The 16,489-nt window shown below is 40.0% G+C and overlaps 1 protein-coding gene across 8 annotated transcripts in view; it reads right to left on the bottom strand.

Annotated features, from left to right (window-relative positions):
• The window catches only part of BCAS3 (BCAS3 microtubule associated cell migration factor), a 304,791-nt gene that overhangs the window by 187,832 nt on the left and 100,470 nt on the right, over positions 1–16,489 (bottom strand). For 6 of the 8 annotated variants that reach the window (XM_065647149.1, XM_065647152.1, XM_065647155.1 and 3 more), the window contains exons 16-20: positions 15,655–15,805; positions 9,317–9,361; positions 2,896–3,020; positions 2,170–2,335; positions 1,029–1,129 (exon numbers count right to left, since the gene is read on the bottom strand). In XM_065647149.1, coding sequence (XP_065503221.1) covers positions 1,029–1,129; positions 2,170–2,335; positions 2,896–3,020; positions 9,317–9,361; positions 15,655–15,805 — 588 coding nt within the window. The remainder of the gene's footprint in view (positions 1–1,028; positions 1,130–2,169; positions 2,336–2,895; positions 3,021–9,316; positions 9,362–15,654; positions 15,806–16,489) is intronic. The other 2 variants (XM_065647150.1, XM_065647153.1) reach the window with 1 other exon arrangement.

Below are 16,489 nucleotides of genomic sequence, written 5' to 3'. Positions count from 1 at the left end.
AGAAGATCAGATAGACACAGATTTCTCTGCTAATGACATTTTTGCTATGTTCTCTAGATTCTTTTTTGTCTTTAGTGTTTATTATTCTCCTTTTATTCACATTCCACACCCGTCTTAAAGAATTCCTATTATGTGAATTAAAACATGAATTAAAAGTCTTCACTGTAATTCAAATGATACAAATTCATGATTTTGTCAGAATTTAGCCACCGCTCATTCTTCTTCGTTTAAAAAGTTTTCAGCACAAAACCATTTGAAATGTGCAGTATTTGAGCTGGGTGATCCACTCCCATACCTGATTACAGTTCATGGGATCAATGTGATGTGTGTATATAAGCACTGGTACCCACAGAAAGGCTTTTGCTCAGACTCTCTTTGCAATACATTGCTTCAAAATATTTATATGAAAATTTAAGTATAGGCTTGCACACCTAATATTAGACGTACGCATTTGAAAATAGCGATCCTCATTTGTATCGTAAAATATTATATGACCAAAACACGTTCTTGCAATGACCTTTTTTGTCACAGCAGAACTCATGTACCTGTAAGTGAAACCAAAATCATGCAGGAATCCAGCAAAAAATTGGAGCCAAAAGGCGCATCTAACACAGTGTTGTGCGCTACTAATTACTTTTTCATATTCGTTTCTGGCAAAAAGCAGGAGAGGAAATGAGGTGAAGACGCCCTGAAGGCTTTAAGGGCATCTCGGGGGTCACACTTGCAAGGCCTGCCAAGCGCTCACGTTTTGGCTATACAACGGCCTCACAACTTTGATTTGTATCAGAAAGAAACGACATTTGCTACTCTACCATTACTGCTACAGGGTGTATCAAAGAGATGGACCCAATTTCAAAGCAGTATATTGGGTAAAAAGGGTCCACCTTTTTGAAACACCCCATATAACTGGTTACATGAAGCCCTGTTCTGGGGTAGAACACATACTGAAATAAATGTAGAAAGTCAGAAAGTCACATGTGGCATAAAACACGCGTGCAAGACAAGACAAAAAGCTGTCAGCTACTTACAGCCAGCCAGCAGATACTGGTAGTACTGCACGGCATCCGCAGCCAGGAGCAGGGGATGGTTCGCATTAAATGGTGGTTGCAGTTCATTCCACTGAGGAGTTCTGAGGTAAAACACAAGACTATTAATATTTAAGCTAATACAGAGAATGTAAATCAGTGTTTCTGTCATCACATGTAATTATCTATACAAGCTCCCAAAATGTCTGTAATTATTTAAATTAGCTTGTTCAAACACTGCCGAACACCACAGGCACTTGAGCAGCACGACCAAATCACGCAGATTGCGAGGAAAAGACAATGCTTGTTTGTTGACTGCAGCATTGCGTAAAAAAAAAAATGATGAGGGCGGTTGTAGATTCAGTTGGTAAGTGCGTTTAGGAGCACTGTGTGTTGTGCTGACGTTATATAAACACACCACGGAATCTGGGAACTTTTTTGTTCTGTTAACTAGCATTGCTTCCATACTGTGAAGTCACTGAGCATTTACAAACTGTGAAAATAAAGCTGTGTAAAGTCATGGACTCTTGATCCAATTAGAATTTTCAATTCCATTACAACCTACTCATTTCAACAATAATGGTCTAGAAGTCTGCGTTGTAATTTTAATTAGGGTGGGCCATTCCTAAATAGCTTGGTAAATCAAGTATTGATCAATCTGGTCCTGCCATAAGCAGCACTAAGGACTATAGGAGCCAAGAAAAATCGATAGAAAAATATTTTAAAACGTCAAAAGCACTGACAACACCTTCTCATCAATTTTTGTTCCACATGTCAGGAATAATTTCTTCAGCTGTCTTAAGAAATACTACAACCTTCAGCTACTTTCAGGATAACTCGCCTAACTCTTCGCAATCCTTCATTGTGGAAACCTCCCTCACGTCTCATGGCAGAACTCTGTACCTTAACACTATTGAAAGAATTGGTTTGAGTCCTTATATAAAAAGTTAAATTTCAATCTGATCATTTAAAATCACTGATTGATAAGGACCTCTATTGATCCGTAAACATGTACACGTAGCTCCATGTCTACAGAAGTATGTAAATGGTTGTGTCCCAATCAGGCATGTAAGCACTGACGGAATTCTACGAAAACTTCCTGTAATAACAACGCTAATAATAAAAAGTAAAAGGAATGAGGTACCTAACCAGCGTCCAGCTGGCTCTGGGGCATGTCATCATTTCCAGAGGGGTGTCGTCGCTGATCTTGGGAGCGGTGCTGAGCGGCCGTGGCTCCAACACGTGCTCCACCAGGCTGCCGTAACAACTGATGATGTACAGCGACTCCACTACAAACTGCTTTGATTGATCTGTTGGCAAGCACAAAGAAAAGCTTACTGCAGAAGCAGAAAAGATGTCTTGCCTTCATATGATTGCAGTCAACAAATGTGAGTCAAAAGAACCAAAAGGGCTGGAGAGACAGAGAAAATTGTACAAAGAACAAAATTTCCCCTTTGTTTCAAAGAAACTCTGAATATCTCCTGTAAGAACAGATGGAGCAGAGTTTCTCACCAAGGTGTGTTCAGGTGATGACACATTGCCAAACATACATCTGTACAGTTGCTTTAGTGAGTGTCTCACCTTTACCTTACAGCTTTTTCAGTGAAAATTCAAGCAGTATCTTTGGATTGAGCTATCAAAGTTTATTTTCTGTCATTATATCACAAGAAAAGATCAATGATTTATTTCACTAATTAAAATTGTCCTCTTTACCAAAAATACCCCAACTAGATGCCCAAAAATCATCATTGTCACTGAGTTTAAGAAACAAAAATCTATAGATAAGCATCGTCGGCTCAGAAGTTACGGCAAAATGAGCAAATAGAGAATTTAAATGTAAATGCAACTCCTGTTTTTGTTATATACCAACCTTTTTCTCTTTTCAGACCAAGATTGTTTGCAAACCAGGACCTCGATGATCCGAAGACGGCAGCAACACAGAACTCTCCTCCCACAGACTTACTGGGTGAAATCTGTGGAGGTGGTTTGGATTTGCTTAAGGAAAGAACGAAATTGTGAAAGTTAATTCTCAAAAATTAAGATGTGCCCTGCTTAGTAGTCATTCTAAGACATTAATTCAGAAATGGTGAATATCTGCAGTTCCCATAGGATTTAGCATTTATAGATGCTTTTGTGTTTCTTGACAACAGGTCCCAAATTCCCCTTGATTAATGAATTCATTAACTTGAACAACAGCACTGGCTCATAATGGAGAATCAGTTGGACTGTTTAAAAGGCCCAATATTGAATATTTGCACTCAATAGAAACAACTTCCGAAGTGAATACGAACACTGAGAATTTTAAGTCCTTTGGGAATGAAAATATAGATTCTGGGTCAGTCATTCTACGTGGTTGTTATTTTCTGGCATTTTCCAAGGAAACCTCCGGCTGCCGGTGACGCTGATCAGCCGTCACTCAGCACAGCCCTGATGCCATCGAAACCTCGGGGACACGCGTGACACGGGCAAGAGGGACACGGGGAACAACATGCGGGGGACACAAGGAAAGGGAAACAATGCACACGCTCACGAGCCACGGGTTAAAACAAAGCAGCAATTCTATCAGGTAAAAAGATATTCAGGTCTAGCCTCCTCTGAAACACCACAAAGTGTGTGGAGCACAAGCTGCTGTTTATGTTTCATTTAAACACCATTTAGTGCTTGTCCTTACAGAACCTGAAGATATGTAACATGATGGTTTGTATCCACTCCAACCTGTTTGCAGAGCATTGCCCGTCTCCTCCGTTACCTGCCAGCCCTTCCTTACGACAAAAGCTGTTTGAGAAGCTCACACAGGATTCCTCCTTCTCCACATTCCCTTTTTTCCAGCCTTTTAAATTGGATTAATTTGTATTTCTCTCTCTACGTTATTCCACTGCTCCCTTCTCTTGCTACCTCTCCTTCCTTTCCTTTTTTCTTCTATTAATTTCTTGTTCCACATTATATCAGCCTGTGATTACACCATCACATTAACTTGGTCATTTTTATGTAATGATCTTCAATTCTAAGAAGAGTGTGAGTGCATACATGTATGTGCTAACCAATTTTTGCAAGTATCATGATGGAATTAAGCAGCAGAAAAGTATTTTTAAAGAGCAGAAAGCAATTCAAACAGTATGTATAATTATAATGGCACTTCATTCATATTACCCTTTTTTTGTTAATGACAAATTATTTGTATACAGGTGAAGTGGTTCAACGGAATGAACCAATAGGGATATTAAAGCAAGAACAGATTATGGACCAACGTAATGTAAAAATAATATAAGAAAAGCAAGTCAAACAAAATTATTCTCGAAGCTGGGCTGCTCTAGAACTCCTGCACCTCCAAACCCCGCGTTTTGGTCCCTCACAGCTCGGTCCTGATCTCACTGAAATAAACGGCACAACTCGCTCTGACCTCAAACACTTCAATTCCTTCCGAAAACTGGCTGCGCTACGGGAAAATACAACGTGATTACAAACGTACAGTCTCCATCATTACTGCCACGCAGCCTCAAACATTTTAAATCGCCTTCCACTTGAACTCACCTAAAACAGCAACTACTTTTTGTGTATCACCGGAAATGAGGTCATTTGTGAAAACGGGAGAAAAACTAATAGTTTTCAGCCAGGTTTCTGGAGGGGATTTACAGAAAGTGTAACTGAGCCGCCCAACACCTTGTGCTGCGTTTCGCTGCCAGTTCTCCAGATGGACTCGCTGGAGCACAGAGGGGCTCAGCCACCTGCCAAAAATCACACCCACACCAAGCCCCGGTCACACCTTCCGTTTGGAAGGAAAAAAACCCCAAAACCTCCCCAAAACCTTTCGAAAGGAATTCCATCCCACTGCTCTGAGTCAATGGAAAGACTCGGATAAACTTCCATGGACTTAGATCGGTCCTGAAGCTCTTGGACACGCGGGAGAAGCTGGAACGTCCCACAAGAGCAATTGCAATTTATAGTCAGTAACTGTGACATCGAACCACCACAAAGCACTTAATATCCAACTGTTCAAACTACAGCTCCAGATTACCGGGTCAGAAATCCACGTTCCAAAAAGTTCCTGGCTATAAATATATTACCTTGCTTGCAGTGGTACTTCACGAGCTATGTTGGAATATATTATAATATTTAAATTGATATTAATACACAGAAGTATTTACTAGCTGCTCAGAAAAATTCAGAATGGTTTTCTTTCACTTTGAAATAGCCAACTGTCACACAAACAGTATTTTTAACCAGTTCTGTAATAAATTGTGTATCGATAACTATTTTTAGCTCTCACCTTCCAAATATTCGCACACTAACATTCCCTCAGAAATTAAAATATAAATGTATCCACTAACTGGAGTCTTCTAACTTACTGATCTATATTTCAATCAATAAATGATTGTTTTTAATCTAGAACAAGATTGTTCAGAAGGACAGTGTTACCCATCCATCAATCCGGAGCAAACCGTGAGTAGAGACATGATTCAGCTGCACTCACTTGCTCTTATAAACTCTTGAAACCAGAGTCTTTCTACACTATCCCAGTATTCTTAATATTCTGAATTTTTACTCAACACAATCTGAGCTTATTAAAGTGGGAAAAAAATAAAAGGGAGCAAATGTTGTTCTCAACAACAAACTGGAGTAAACTTCTAGAGAGACAGAATTGGCTTTGATTTCTTCAACCCTTTAAGCATGAAGGAGTCTGGAACCACAACAGCACATTTCTGCGGGGTTCTCCACACTCTTAGTCCCAAGACCTACACTCAACCAAACACAATTCTAAACAACCTTCGAGGAAAAGGTCCAAGTTACGTCGTATTTACACCATGTCTTTAAGACGTACATCTTGCAGGGGTGCATTGAAGTGTTGGTTTCAGTGCCAAAACATTTGCCCTTCAGAAATGATGTTTCGTAGCCAGAAAGAGCAGACCTTGTAAAACAAGATTACTCATGTGGTTGAACTTAATAAAGACAAATTAAAAAAAAAAAAAAGACTAGCATATCACATTGGTTTAGATATATTTCTGAAAAAACTGCTGAGATGTCAACAAGTCTATTCTGACAACTATTGTAACTCAGGAATCTTTCATTTTACCACTATTTTACTTTAGCCCTGAGTTTTCATCAACACATTCCAACTCAACTTTGTTTCTTTCAGGAAACCTCCAAAGCCCACTTATTTTCAGTAACAGTAATGCCATTAAGAAAATATATTCTCATGCCATTGTGATATTTTAACAACTTGAAAACTATAAATCCTCATTATTCTGTAGATGCAAACACCCTCTCAGCTTTATAAATGATAACAAAACAATAATGTTGAAGGTAGGTGCTGAATGACTTGTTTCTGCTACGAACTCCTGCTCTTTACTTGCTCTTAGCCTGTCAGCACTTCATAAATTATTCCAAGAACTGAAATTAAGGCACATTTGGCCTCGCTTTTAAAAACATTTAATTTAAAAGAATCTTCACAACGCGCTCACTTTCAAGATTGTCGCATGTTTTTACTGAAAGGGGTTGCGATGCAGGAAGGAGTGCAGGGTTTGGGGAATCAACATTAAAACCAAGCAAGTGATGCTAATGGAACCAGAACATCCACCCTTAGAATTTCTGTCCCCCGTGAGAGACAACAGCTCTGGATTTGAGACCCAGGTGGGATAAAGAGCCGCGTTCTCCTTCCTGGCTGGGTCTCCCAACTGTGTAACTACACCAACAACTCATGGAGACCCGGCTGTATTTTCATCCCGACTGTATCTGTATCTACAGCAGGACTACAGTATTAATTAAAACCCCTTTGAATTACATAGTTCTTGTTCTGCACCTCAACTGAAGCCAATATTCGTGTCATCTCAGTCACCAACCGTTGACATTCATCTTCCCCAGCTGAAGGGAATGACAAAGTCACCTACCAAAGTCAAGTTAAACCCAAATACCACCATACTTGGGGAAATGTGTGTTGTTGATATTAATTAACTATTCTAACGGAATTTTGGAGGATTATTACCATTATAAATGGAGGAGCACTGAGATGCAGATATATACGTGTCCGAAGAAAAACAGACAAACATTTTCCACTGAAATGGCACAAAAAGTGGTGGGAGCACAAGAAAGAAGAAAATTCAGACATCGCTTTGTTAGATCTTAAAAAGAAACAAAGGGACTCAGCAATATCATGCCAGGTCTTTCATGTTGATAAGAGAAGATTAAGAGCCACTGAAACAATTCAGTGCTACAATACTATTTGATGACTTCTGTGTTGTAACAGCAATAGTAGGAGTCTGCAAAGACTGAGAATCACACATTGATTTTATATTCCCAATGAAGAGGCTTCAAACCCATCAGATTCACAAAACCTAAAGCCCTTATCCACAATTCCACAGCTAAACCCGCTGATATGGAAACATTTATGATTTCTGAAGGTAAAAGTTTTCTTGAGACTAGATAAGCAGCAGCAAGAGCATCAGGAGAAAAATACTGCATGGAATTTGCAATTACACATGCGATTACTGAAAAAGCGTATCTGCTTCAAAATACATAAATTTCAATCAATTTATCACCATGCCTTAAACAAGAAAACAAAGACATGTTTCCAGTTGCCAAATCATGAAAAAAGCAAGAAAAGGCAGGCTAAGCAATGGTAGGCTCCTTTATTTGCCAGGCAGTAACTGTCAAATCTCCATCCATTTTGTTTACACAATTTTAGGTCTCATTAAGACCTTAATGGAAACAACATGATTTCTTCCCCCACCCAAAGTGTGTTTTTTAGCTGTATTTCTCTGCAGGCCAGCAAAGACCATATTTTTGAGCTAGCACTGGCACTAAACAAACCACAAAAGAGTCTTGTGAAAGACAGGCAACAATTTTTGAGTCTATTTCATATATTCCCCTCTTTAATCTAGGCCTTTTAATCTCGTCTCAATCGAAAACCATTTCTGGTTGACAAGCGTCTCCGCTGCTCCACGCAGAGACCCACACGTCCATTTCTAAGACAAAACCCACGGGCAAAACTCTCCTTCCAGGGCCCTTTCTGTTCTTAGATCACGAAATACTCAGGTGCAGCGTAAACTACACCTAGAAATGTTCTGAGGAGGACGACTACAGTGAACGGGTATTTTCTAGGAATAAGGCAATGTCCCCTTCTTTTCTTTAGGGTTATATTTAGTGCCTTTGCTTTTCCCAGCTTTGGTTTAGCTCCTCATCAGCTGTCCTGCTTAACAACCCTGTGTCCTAACGGAGCTCTGAAGAAGTTCCTTCTGCTGCAGACAGAGACACAGGGGGTGATATATGTGGAACAAACGTCAAGTAGTAGGAACAAGAGCCACATACAAATATTCTAACAGATATGGATAGATACAGCTAACAAGTATCTTAGCTAGACTTAAAATTAAAAACAAACAAAAACCAAAAAACCAAAACAAAACCAAAAAAACCCCAACAAAACAATAAACACAGAAACCACACACAACCCCCTCCAACAACAACAACAAATAATAATAATTTTTTTTAAAAAAATTATCTATCTATATCTCCTAGTTGAAAGTTTCTAAATTTTCCAAGTTGCAAGATGTCCAAACTTCTTCCATTCTTGTTGCCTGACCCCCATTTGGCTCTACAAAGCCGATGGGAGGTCAGGTAGCGCTCTGTGGTCCTGAACCAAGCTCCAACACACGAAAACTTGTTTACATTTGTTTTCTTCTGTCTATATTCTTGTAACATGCTGCAATTTTACATATTAAAACCAAAATCCCTTTGTATTTTTATCTCAAATATCCTGATTTTAACAGAACTGTGGTTTATAGTTTTTTTCCGCAAGTGTGATAAGCTTTTTAAAAATTATTTTGCAGTGCCCATTTTACTTGCTTCATCTCTCTTCCTGCAGTACTTCGCTCACTGCTGATCTGGCTCATTTTCAAGAGCTCATCACTGATGGTTTCTGTCTGTAAGCAACTCAGTGCTACACTAATAAAGGAAGCTATAGAGAAAAAACAAGAGGATTGTTTTGGAAAGGTAATAACTTTTGTCTACTGGAAAAGAATTTATTTTCTCAACTTCTCTGTTACTTAAAAATTAAATGCCCTCTGAAAAGTAAAAAAGAAAAAAAAAAAGCAGATGCATTTCTTTGACAATGCTTGATGGTGAACACACATCCATAGTTTAAAAGTGAAGTTATGCAGTGCTTCCACCTATGGATCAGCCATGCAAGCAAACGAATTAAAAAAAAATAAATCCAAAATTAAAAAGTCTAAGCACAGAGTTATTTTCAGTGAGGACAGCAAATGAATTATAGGCATGCTGGGTTTGAACTGGGAACTCACCACGGAGCTTTTATGGAAAAACATCCTGCTCCAAACAGGTAAGGTCTTCACGTAAAGGGGAAAAATGCACAGAAATTAGATGAAAACTCAATTACCAACAAGTACACTGTATATCATGCTATTCAGATTTATGCAGAACGTAAACAAAATAATTTTTTATCACCGTTCATGATGCCCTGAAAGAAATGAGACCTTGAATTAACCAGCATGCTGATGCTCGCGGAACGGGCCCGCGCACAACGCAAACCCACGGCAGGGACTGGAACCTCAGGACTGAGGTTGGGCACAGCTCAGGTCTCCTCTGAAACCTGCCGACAGAGCTGAGGCAAAGGCAGTCAGCAGCCTTCAACGGACGATACAGTCAGAACTAACAGAAAAAGTCAATTAGCATCAAAAGCAACAAATATGTGGGTGTTTGCTATGGAACACTGAAGGTCTGAGTGGGACAGTTCCAGAAATTGACTGAAAAGAGGCAAGTCCTACGTAAAAACAACCACAGGTACAAGCACAAGCTTTTCCAGGAACTGGCTCAGCCCTTTTCCTGGGACAGAAGCACACCGTTACATTAAAAATCTTCAGCCACCGTCAGACACAGCAATCGTGTTCCCCCACCTGCGAGCTTGCACTGAATGCGGGAAAGAGAACCCTCAGTTATTGCAAATCGATTGGATGTCATTGATACCATCTACACAGGCACCGCACTCAGTCCCTGAGCTGCAGACCATTCGAATGGCTCCAGAGAAGATCAGCCCAACACAATTGCACCGTTGAGATATTTCACGGAGAGGTGAGTCTTCTCCATAATCCATAGCCAATATAATTTAAAACCTGGAATCTCTCTGGTGTCAGTGTGAGGAGTCACGGGCGAGTGGTTGAATGCGACTGGAAGCTTAGAATGTCTAATTTATGATCCTGGACGTTTTGACAAGTTTTTTTTTTCCCTCTCTGCCTCAGTTTCTCTGTCGGCAAGAAGGAGGCAAATGACATTTAGCTGAGCTCATCACAACATTTCAGAAGATAACAAAGGCCTTTTTTTTTTTTTTTGCACAACATACTATGTTGACCTGATTACACTTGCAAATTAACAAATTATCTCTATTTTAATTATAAATTGACCCAGGTGGATACGAGCTTCAATGGAAGGTTTTGTTTGTTTGTTTCTAATGGATACAAAATCTTGTATCATGAAGAAAATGTAATCGCACTTCACAAGACTACACTAGAGTCTTAAAAGGCGCGTGAGACAAATTACCGCTCCCTCTATCCTCACGACACCTCGTTTCTTTTAAGACGACCATTTTTTCCCCGCTATGATATTTATATAAGCAATGGTTTTTCGCTATTCCCTTCACACAGTGTGGATGGTTCGCTAACTGAGAGAGGGGGGGGATGTAGGACTGATGGGAGAACCCAACCCTGAGGAGGCAGCACCAGATGGGCTGCGCTGGGCGACAGCACCAGAGCGACGCCGCCAAAACCCACAGCGAGGGAGACGTTCCCAAGGAGAGCCACGGAATGAAGCTGATTTACCATTCCAGACTCCAACAGAAATTTCTTAGCTGATCCTGAGCTTCAGCAAACGGAAAATTGAAACATCCTTTGATTTTGTGTTATCATGTTTAATAAAAACTACTTCAGCTTTCAATAAGCCGCGCAACACCCGCCGACTCGAACCCTCACCACTGTGTGCTGCCATAGTGAGAATCCTTTCATAACCAGTGACATCTGAACAAAATTTAGTGCGGATAAATGTATTTCATATCAATTACAAATCATTACAACAGTTGCTTTATTACCAAAATGTATTATAAAGGTAACCCCAAAACAAGTGAGAAATGGGCCAGAATGTGCGGCTTCAGCATGCAGGAGAGCTGCCCTGGCTCTGTATCCTTTAGCTTCACTTTTTCTTTTTTTTCTTGACTTTTTTAGTTGCTTTTTCCTACTTGATTGTATCATGACATCATAACTTTGCACTCCCTGTTTTTGTTTGCTTCAGTAGTAGAACCTGGGCTAAATTAAGCTGAGTCAAAACCAAAACAAATGGATATCAGAGATTTTCAGTACCTATAATATAAAGACACTAACATGATAAAATTGCATCAGACACTTCAGGTACTTTCCCCCTTCCCTATTGGGGGTGGAATGAGGGATAGGATGAAGAATGGACAGAGTTCCATGTTTCAAAACACACTATCTAAATCTTTTGGATGGAAAAACCAAACCAAAACCAAACCAAAACCAGCTTTATTCCTTTGCCTACAAGGTACATTGGATGTCTCTGTTTTGCCAAGACCCAACTAATGCAGGTTCCAGCCTGGTGTCACTAAAGCTGTAATGAATCTGAGCATGAAGTATGATACAAATAGAACAACTGCATCCCTGGAGAAAGAGAAAACAAATGCTGCTGTCAGAGAAGCCAACTTTGACAAGAGGTTTTCTTTTGGGGCAATTATTGTATCTTTTATTTCCCTCCTTCCTATTACAGCTCGTCTGTGTCCCCACATTCTCCCAAAGGGGAAACTCACTCCAACCCATGCCACAAGCACAAGGAACGTTTATAAAGCTATTGCAAAGCACAAAGCTGTCTTCAACATCCTCTGATTCACGGCCGGTTATAGAGCAGCATGAGACGGATCACACAGTTCCTCCCCTTTCAAATCTATAAGCTCTTTGTGAATGAGCAATGAATTAACCCATTCACCAGACTTGAGAAGGAATTCAGCATTACTATTAAAATTTTGAGAGGGAAACTGAGGCACAGATATAGAAAGACCTATTAAATCTAGCTTGTTTTACTGTCTTATGCCCCCTAATCTTTAAAGCATAAGACGCCTCCCTACTCATTAGTGTTAGAGCCCCTTTGGGAAAACCTGTCTGCTCCTCGGCATGTGCTGACAGCACGAACTGCAGGAAAGCGACTCAACGGGATGACAAAACACAGGGACGAGAACAAAGTAGCTCGTGGAGGTGCAGGAATCACAATGAGAGTCCTGAACAAGCAAAGGAAGAAGCCGAGGGCAGGGAAGAAGGACACAAGCGGGACGGCAAGAAGGGCGGTAACGCTGGGAGGTACTGAGTGCTGAGAACCTGAATCTTGTTCAGAATAAGAGAGTTTAATGACTGATCGGAAAATGTTCCAAACCCCACAAGTTTGCATGAGAAAAAAAAAGCATCTGTGATGAGCAGTGCATAATGACACAACCCCAGATTCTGGGCTTTCATTCCCATAGGGCTCCAGCAAACACTTTTAAAAAATTTACTGCCATTCCACTTGTCAAGTAAAATGACATGCTCTGCAGCTCTGCTTGAGACAGATGGTATTAAGAGCACTGATCGGTCCTTTCAGTACCTGAAAAATATTTTGCTGTCTTGGAGACGAGCAGAAAAAAAAAAAAAAAAACCAAACAACAAAAAACCAAAAAAACCCCCACGATTAGACTTTTTGGTTAAGAAAATTCACAAAATTTAATTAAGATGTCTAGTATTGAAGAAGCTTTTGATATGTTAAAAGTAAACTGACAAATCCAGAACTGCTAATTATATGGTATTCTTTCAGTCCTGCTTTTGACTTCTAGAAATGTATTGCAACAGATAAAATGTTTAACTCTTTAAAAGTAGCAACAAGGGGAAGGGGATCTGCTCTGAGGGACTGGAAAACCCGACGGACAGCGAGCCCGTGTCCTCCTCCGATCGCTGCGCGAGCACGCGGTTCAGCAGCTGCTCCCGCAGGATCCTCGTTCCTCCGAGCGGCGCTCAGAGGTGCTGCCCACGTAGGTGTAAATACATCTGTCCGCTGCCATTCGCCGCGATTCGCGCCTCCCACACTTCGAGACAGAGGCAGATGGTCCCTGTCCTGTCTAAATATTACACTGTACAGACTTACATCGCTATGTGTTTCTAGAAATATGAGGGCAGATGTTAAATATGTTAAACACACGCTTTGCCCCCTGGAGGTTTAAGTTAAGGCTGCTGTCTCAATTTGGTCATTTTAGGCACGCCAGGCTTCTTGGATCCCAGGCATTCCTCTGAAATCCCTGCTTTCAAATGCGGCTTTTCATGTTAATTTTGTGTACTTTCATCAAATTTCTTGGATGCAGAACAAATGAAGGAAGCTCTCAGCTTCGCATCGCACATCCACGCGGGGTTCACTGAAAATTATGATCCTCATTCATGAAAACTCTATTTACACAGCAGGGTATTCCCCATGACTGTGTTTTTCCCCCCTTACATAAGCCTCACTGAATAAATTTAATTAGTTTTAAAAATTACACAAAATAATAGGACAGGGACAGTTCACGAATAGTCAAATTTCCTTTAAGAAAACTATGACTATGAGCACTCTCTGAATATGTTTGAGATATTTAAGAATAAAACATTAAATAAAATAATGCAGATTTATTCAATTTGCAATAGTTGTAGGAAAGTTTGCTGGTATCACCACAGCATTAAGGAAACCGCCTTCGTAAAGGCTGCTGCGTGAATTACTATTGTAAACCAAGTGATTTTTCCAAAGCATCATCCTCGCCACTGCTCACACCACCTCACCTTCCCCCAGCAGAGCCTCAGGTGGCTTTTGATTTCCCTCCTATGTCTTGTCCCTCCTAGTTCTAAGTGTCCATTCCACTTCTAGGACCAAGAGAGCCCAGAATTACATTTCTGTCCTTCTCCGACTGTCCTTTTCAAGTGACATTTTTGATATTTTCCCTCTTTCAAGAACTGTAATTCCTGCACATCAGCCTCTCTCTGCTCCTGCCTCCCTTCCTGTCCTCGTCCGTGATCACACTTTTCTGTACTTTCAAAATTCACGCCATTGCTAGCGCAATCTTTTTCCCTCACCTGTGTTTAAATCGCAAACAGGAAATAAACAAGCAAAAATAAGCAACTGAAATGTAGGTGTGGAAGAAGTTAAACCACAACATTACCCTCATGCTGTTTCTTTACTGTTTCATAAGTTCCATTCACAATTTTCTATGAAGCTCAGGAACTGATCTGCAGAGAGCAACTGTGTGTTTGCAGTTCCCGATTTGGCTCAACAAGCCACATGAAATTCCTGTTTCCAGCAGTGAGAACAGGACTGGATTGTTAGATAGACATGTACATAGATACACATATATATGCGAATACATAGACAGCCTTCGGATCATCATCATGCATATTTAGTGCACTAAACGAAGCAATAACAGATTTTACAGGATGTCCTGAACACTCAAGCACAGAATATGGGAATTACTCAGGGAGAGAGGGAACGCCTGCGAGCTCTCGCCTGAAAAATCATTCCCGGTTCACAAAACACAAGGTAAAATTCACCTCACTGTCGGGGTTTGAGCAAGAAAGCACCGAAGCGAGCGAGACCGCGCCTGCACCCGTCTGCCAACACGCAGGAAAATGTTACGAATCTGCAGGACTCTCAACTGTTTCAGCCAACCACATGCCACATGCGATCTATTTTTCTTAAAAATATAAAAGCAATCTGCAAATTAATCGATCAGTCTTTTAACTAGAAAATATTCGGGGATTTGAACAACCAAAAGGTGAGAGGGAAAAAAAAAATACGATAATCACCCAGTGGCTTTATGCATTAATTGCAAAAAAAAAAAGATTTGAAATTGAGCAAGAGAAAAATATCGACTGCTGAACAGCATCAATTTACTTAAAATTGTTATAGTTTATAGAGCTCACAAAATCTTCTTAGTTATTACAACGTATATGTATTTAGTAGAGCTTTAAAAAGATATTTTGAAGTGCTTTATCATGGCACAGGGAGAACTACCGAAGTGCAGCTGGCTCCGGAATGAAAGTCCACACGTGAATCTCATAGTACAGAACAGTCACTTCAGAGGAAAAATAAGGTCAAGAAAACAGCAGGATTAAGTTTGCTCTTTATACTCAACCTGGCTTACTGGCTTTCCATTTCTGATAGTCAAAAATAATTTCTGCTTGAAAAGTTTGGAAATCAAAATAAACAAATGTACTAAAAAAAAGGCAAAACCATAACTTATTCTGATTGAATACAGCTCTGCTTGTGTTTCATACCAATTCCTGGTGTGAAATTTCTCCTGCTGTCAGTGTACAGTATTTCCCATATGGCAGACTCACGGAAATGACCCACCCAAACGAATCCTCCTCAGTTTTGAGAGATTTGCTTTCAGGTTTTGTTTACTTATCTGATGCTGGTTTTCTTTTCTTGCCTCCTCTTCCCTCCACCCCACTTCTGTTGCCATTAAATGACACAGAATGAAATTAAAAGAAGGAATAAAACTAAGCGTCACTAAGTAACACCAATTATTTCCATATTAGTTATAAATAACGTTAAGAAAGGTTAGTGCAGAGACACTCACCCTGTGCGCTTGGTGATGGTCCCTAAAGTCATTGGCTGCTTGATCTGAGCAAGAGGCAGCACCACGGTCAGACTTGGAAGGGGCAGCAGTCGAGGGTTCCCAGGATTATTGTTCGTGAAGTTATTGTAAGTGTCTTGGCTGTTCAATTTACCTTGATGGGATAGAGACGTAATAAAACACATTACTGGAATTTTTTCTTCATTTAGCATCTCTAACAACTTCCTGAGATAAGCCTCTTGTAAGCAAAAACATATCAAAAACGTATCTAAAAAAGTCATCTTCATTTCAGGTAAAAAACAAATGACAATGGAAGCAGCAAATATTTATTTTATATAGGTGGTTAAGGTCTCCTGCCATGGAAGGGAAATGATTCGTGCTGCTGCTGCTTGCCTGACAGTTCTGTTCCCCTAAAAGTTTGCAAGTTCAATTTGAAGACCAAGCTCTGGATTCCAATTCTCTTTACAAAAAAAAAAAAAATCTAGAAGGGAACTATTTTCCTAAGGTACCACATACAGTGTTGGTAATTGAAAGTCTTGAAAAGGTCACTTTCGTTGTCTCTACGGATAAAGGCACAAATAAAGAGTAATCTGCTGAGCTCAGCCTGGAGGAAAATAACAAGAAACTATATAAAAAAAAAAAAGCCATGCCATACATGTAAAAATTAAGAAAGTATCAAAAGAAGCAGCAAACTTTACGTCCATTCAAAAAAAGAAGAAAACAAAGTGTAGGTACTTAAAAAAGGAAGGGGAAAACATAACAAAAAAATCCCAACAACCCTAAATTTAGCTTGTTTCAAAGAGGTCTGAGCTGGATTTACGCCCAGTCTAGATACGCT

The sequence above is a fragment of the Caloenas nicobarica genome, chromosome 17, assembly GCF_036013445.1.
Source record: "Caloenas nicobarica isolate bCalNic1 chromosome 17, bCalNic1.hap1, whole genome shotgun sequence".
NCBI classification, from domain to species: domain Eukaryota; kingdom Metazoa; phylum Chordata; class Aves; order Columbiformes; family Columbidae; genus Caloenas; species Caloenas nicobarica.
This window is presented reverse-complemented; position numbering and strand designations above follow the sequence as displayed.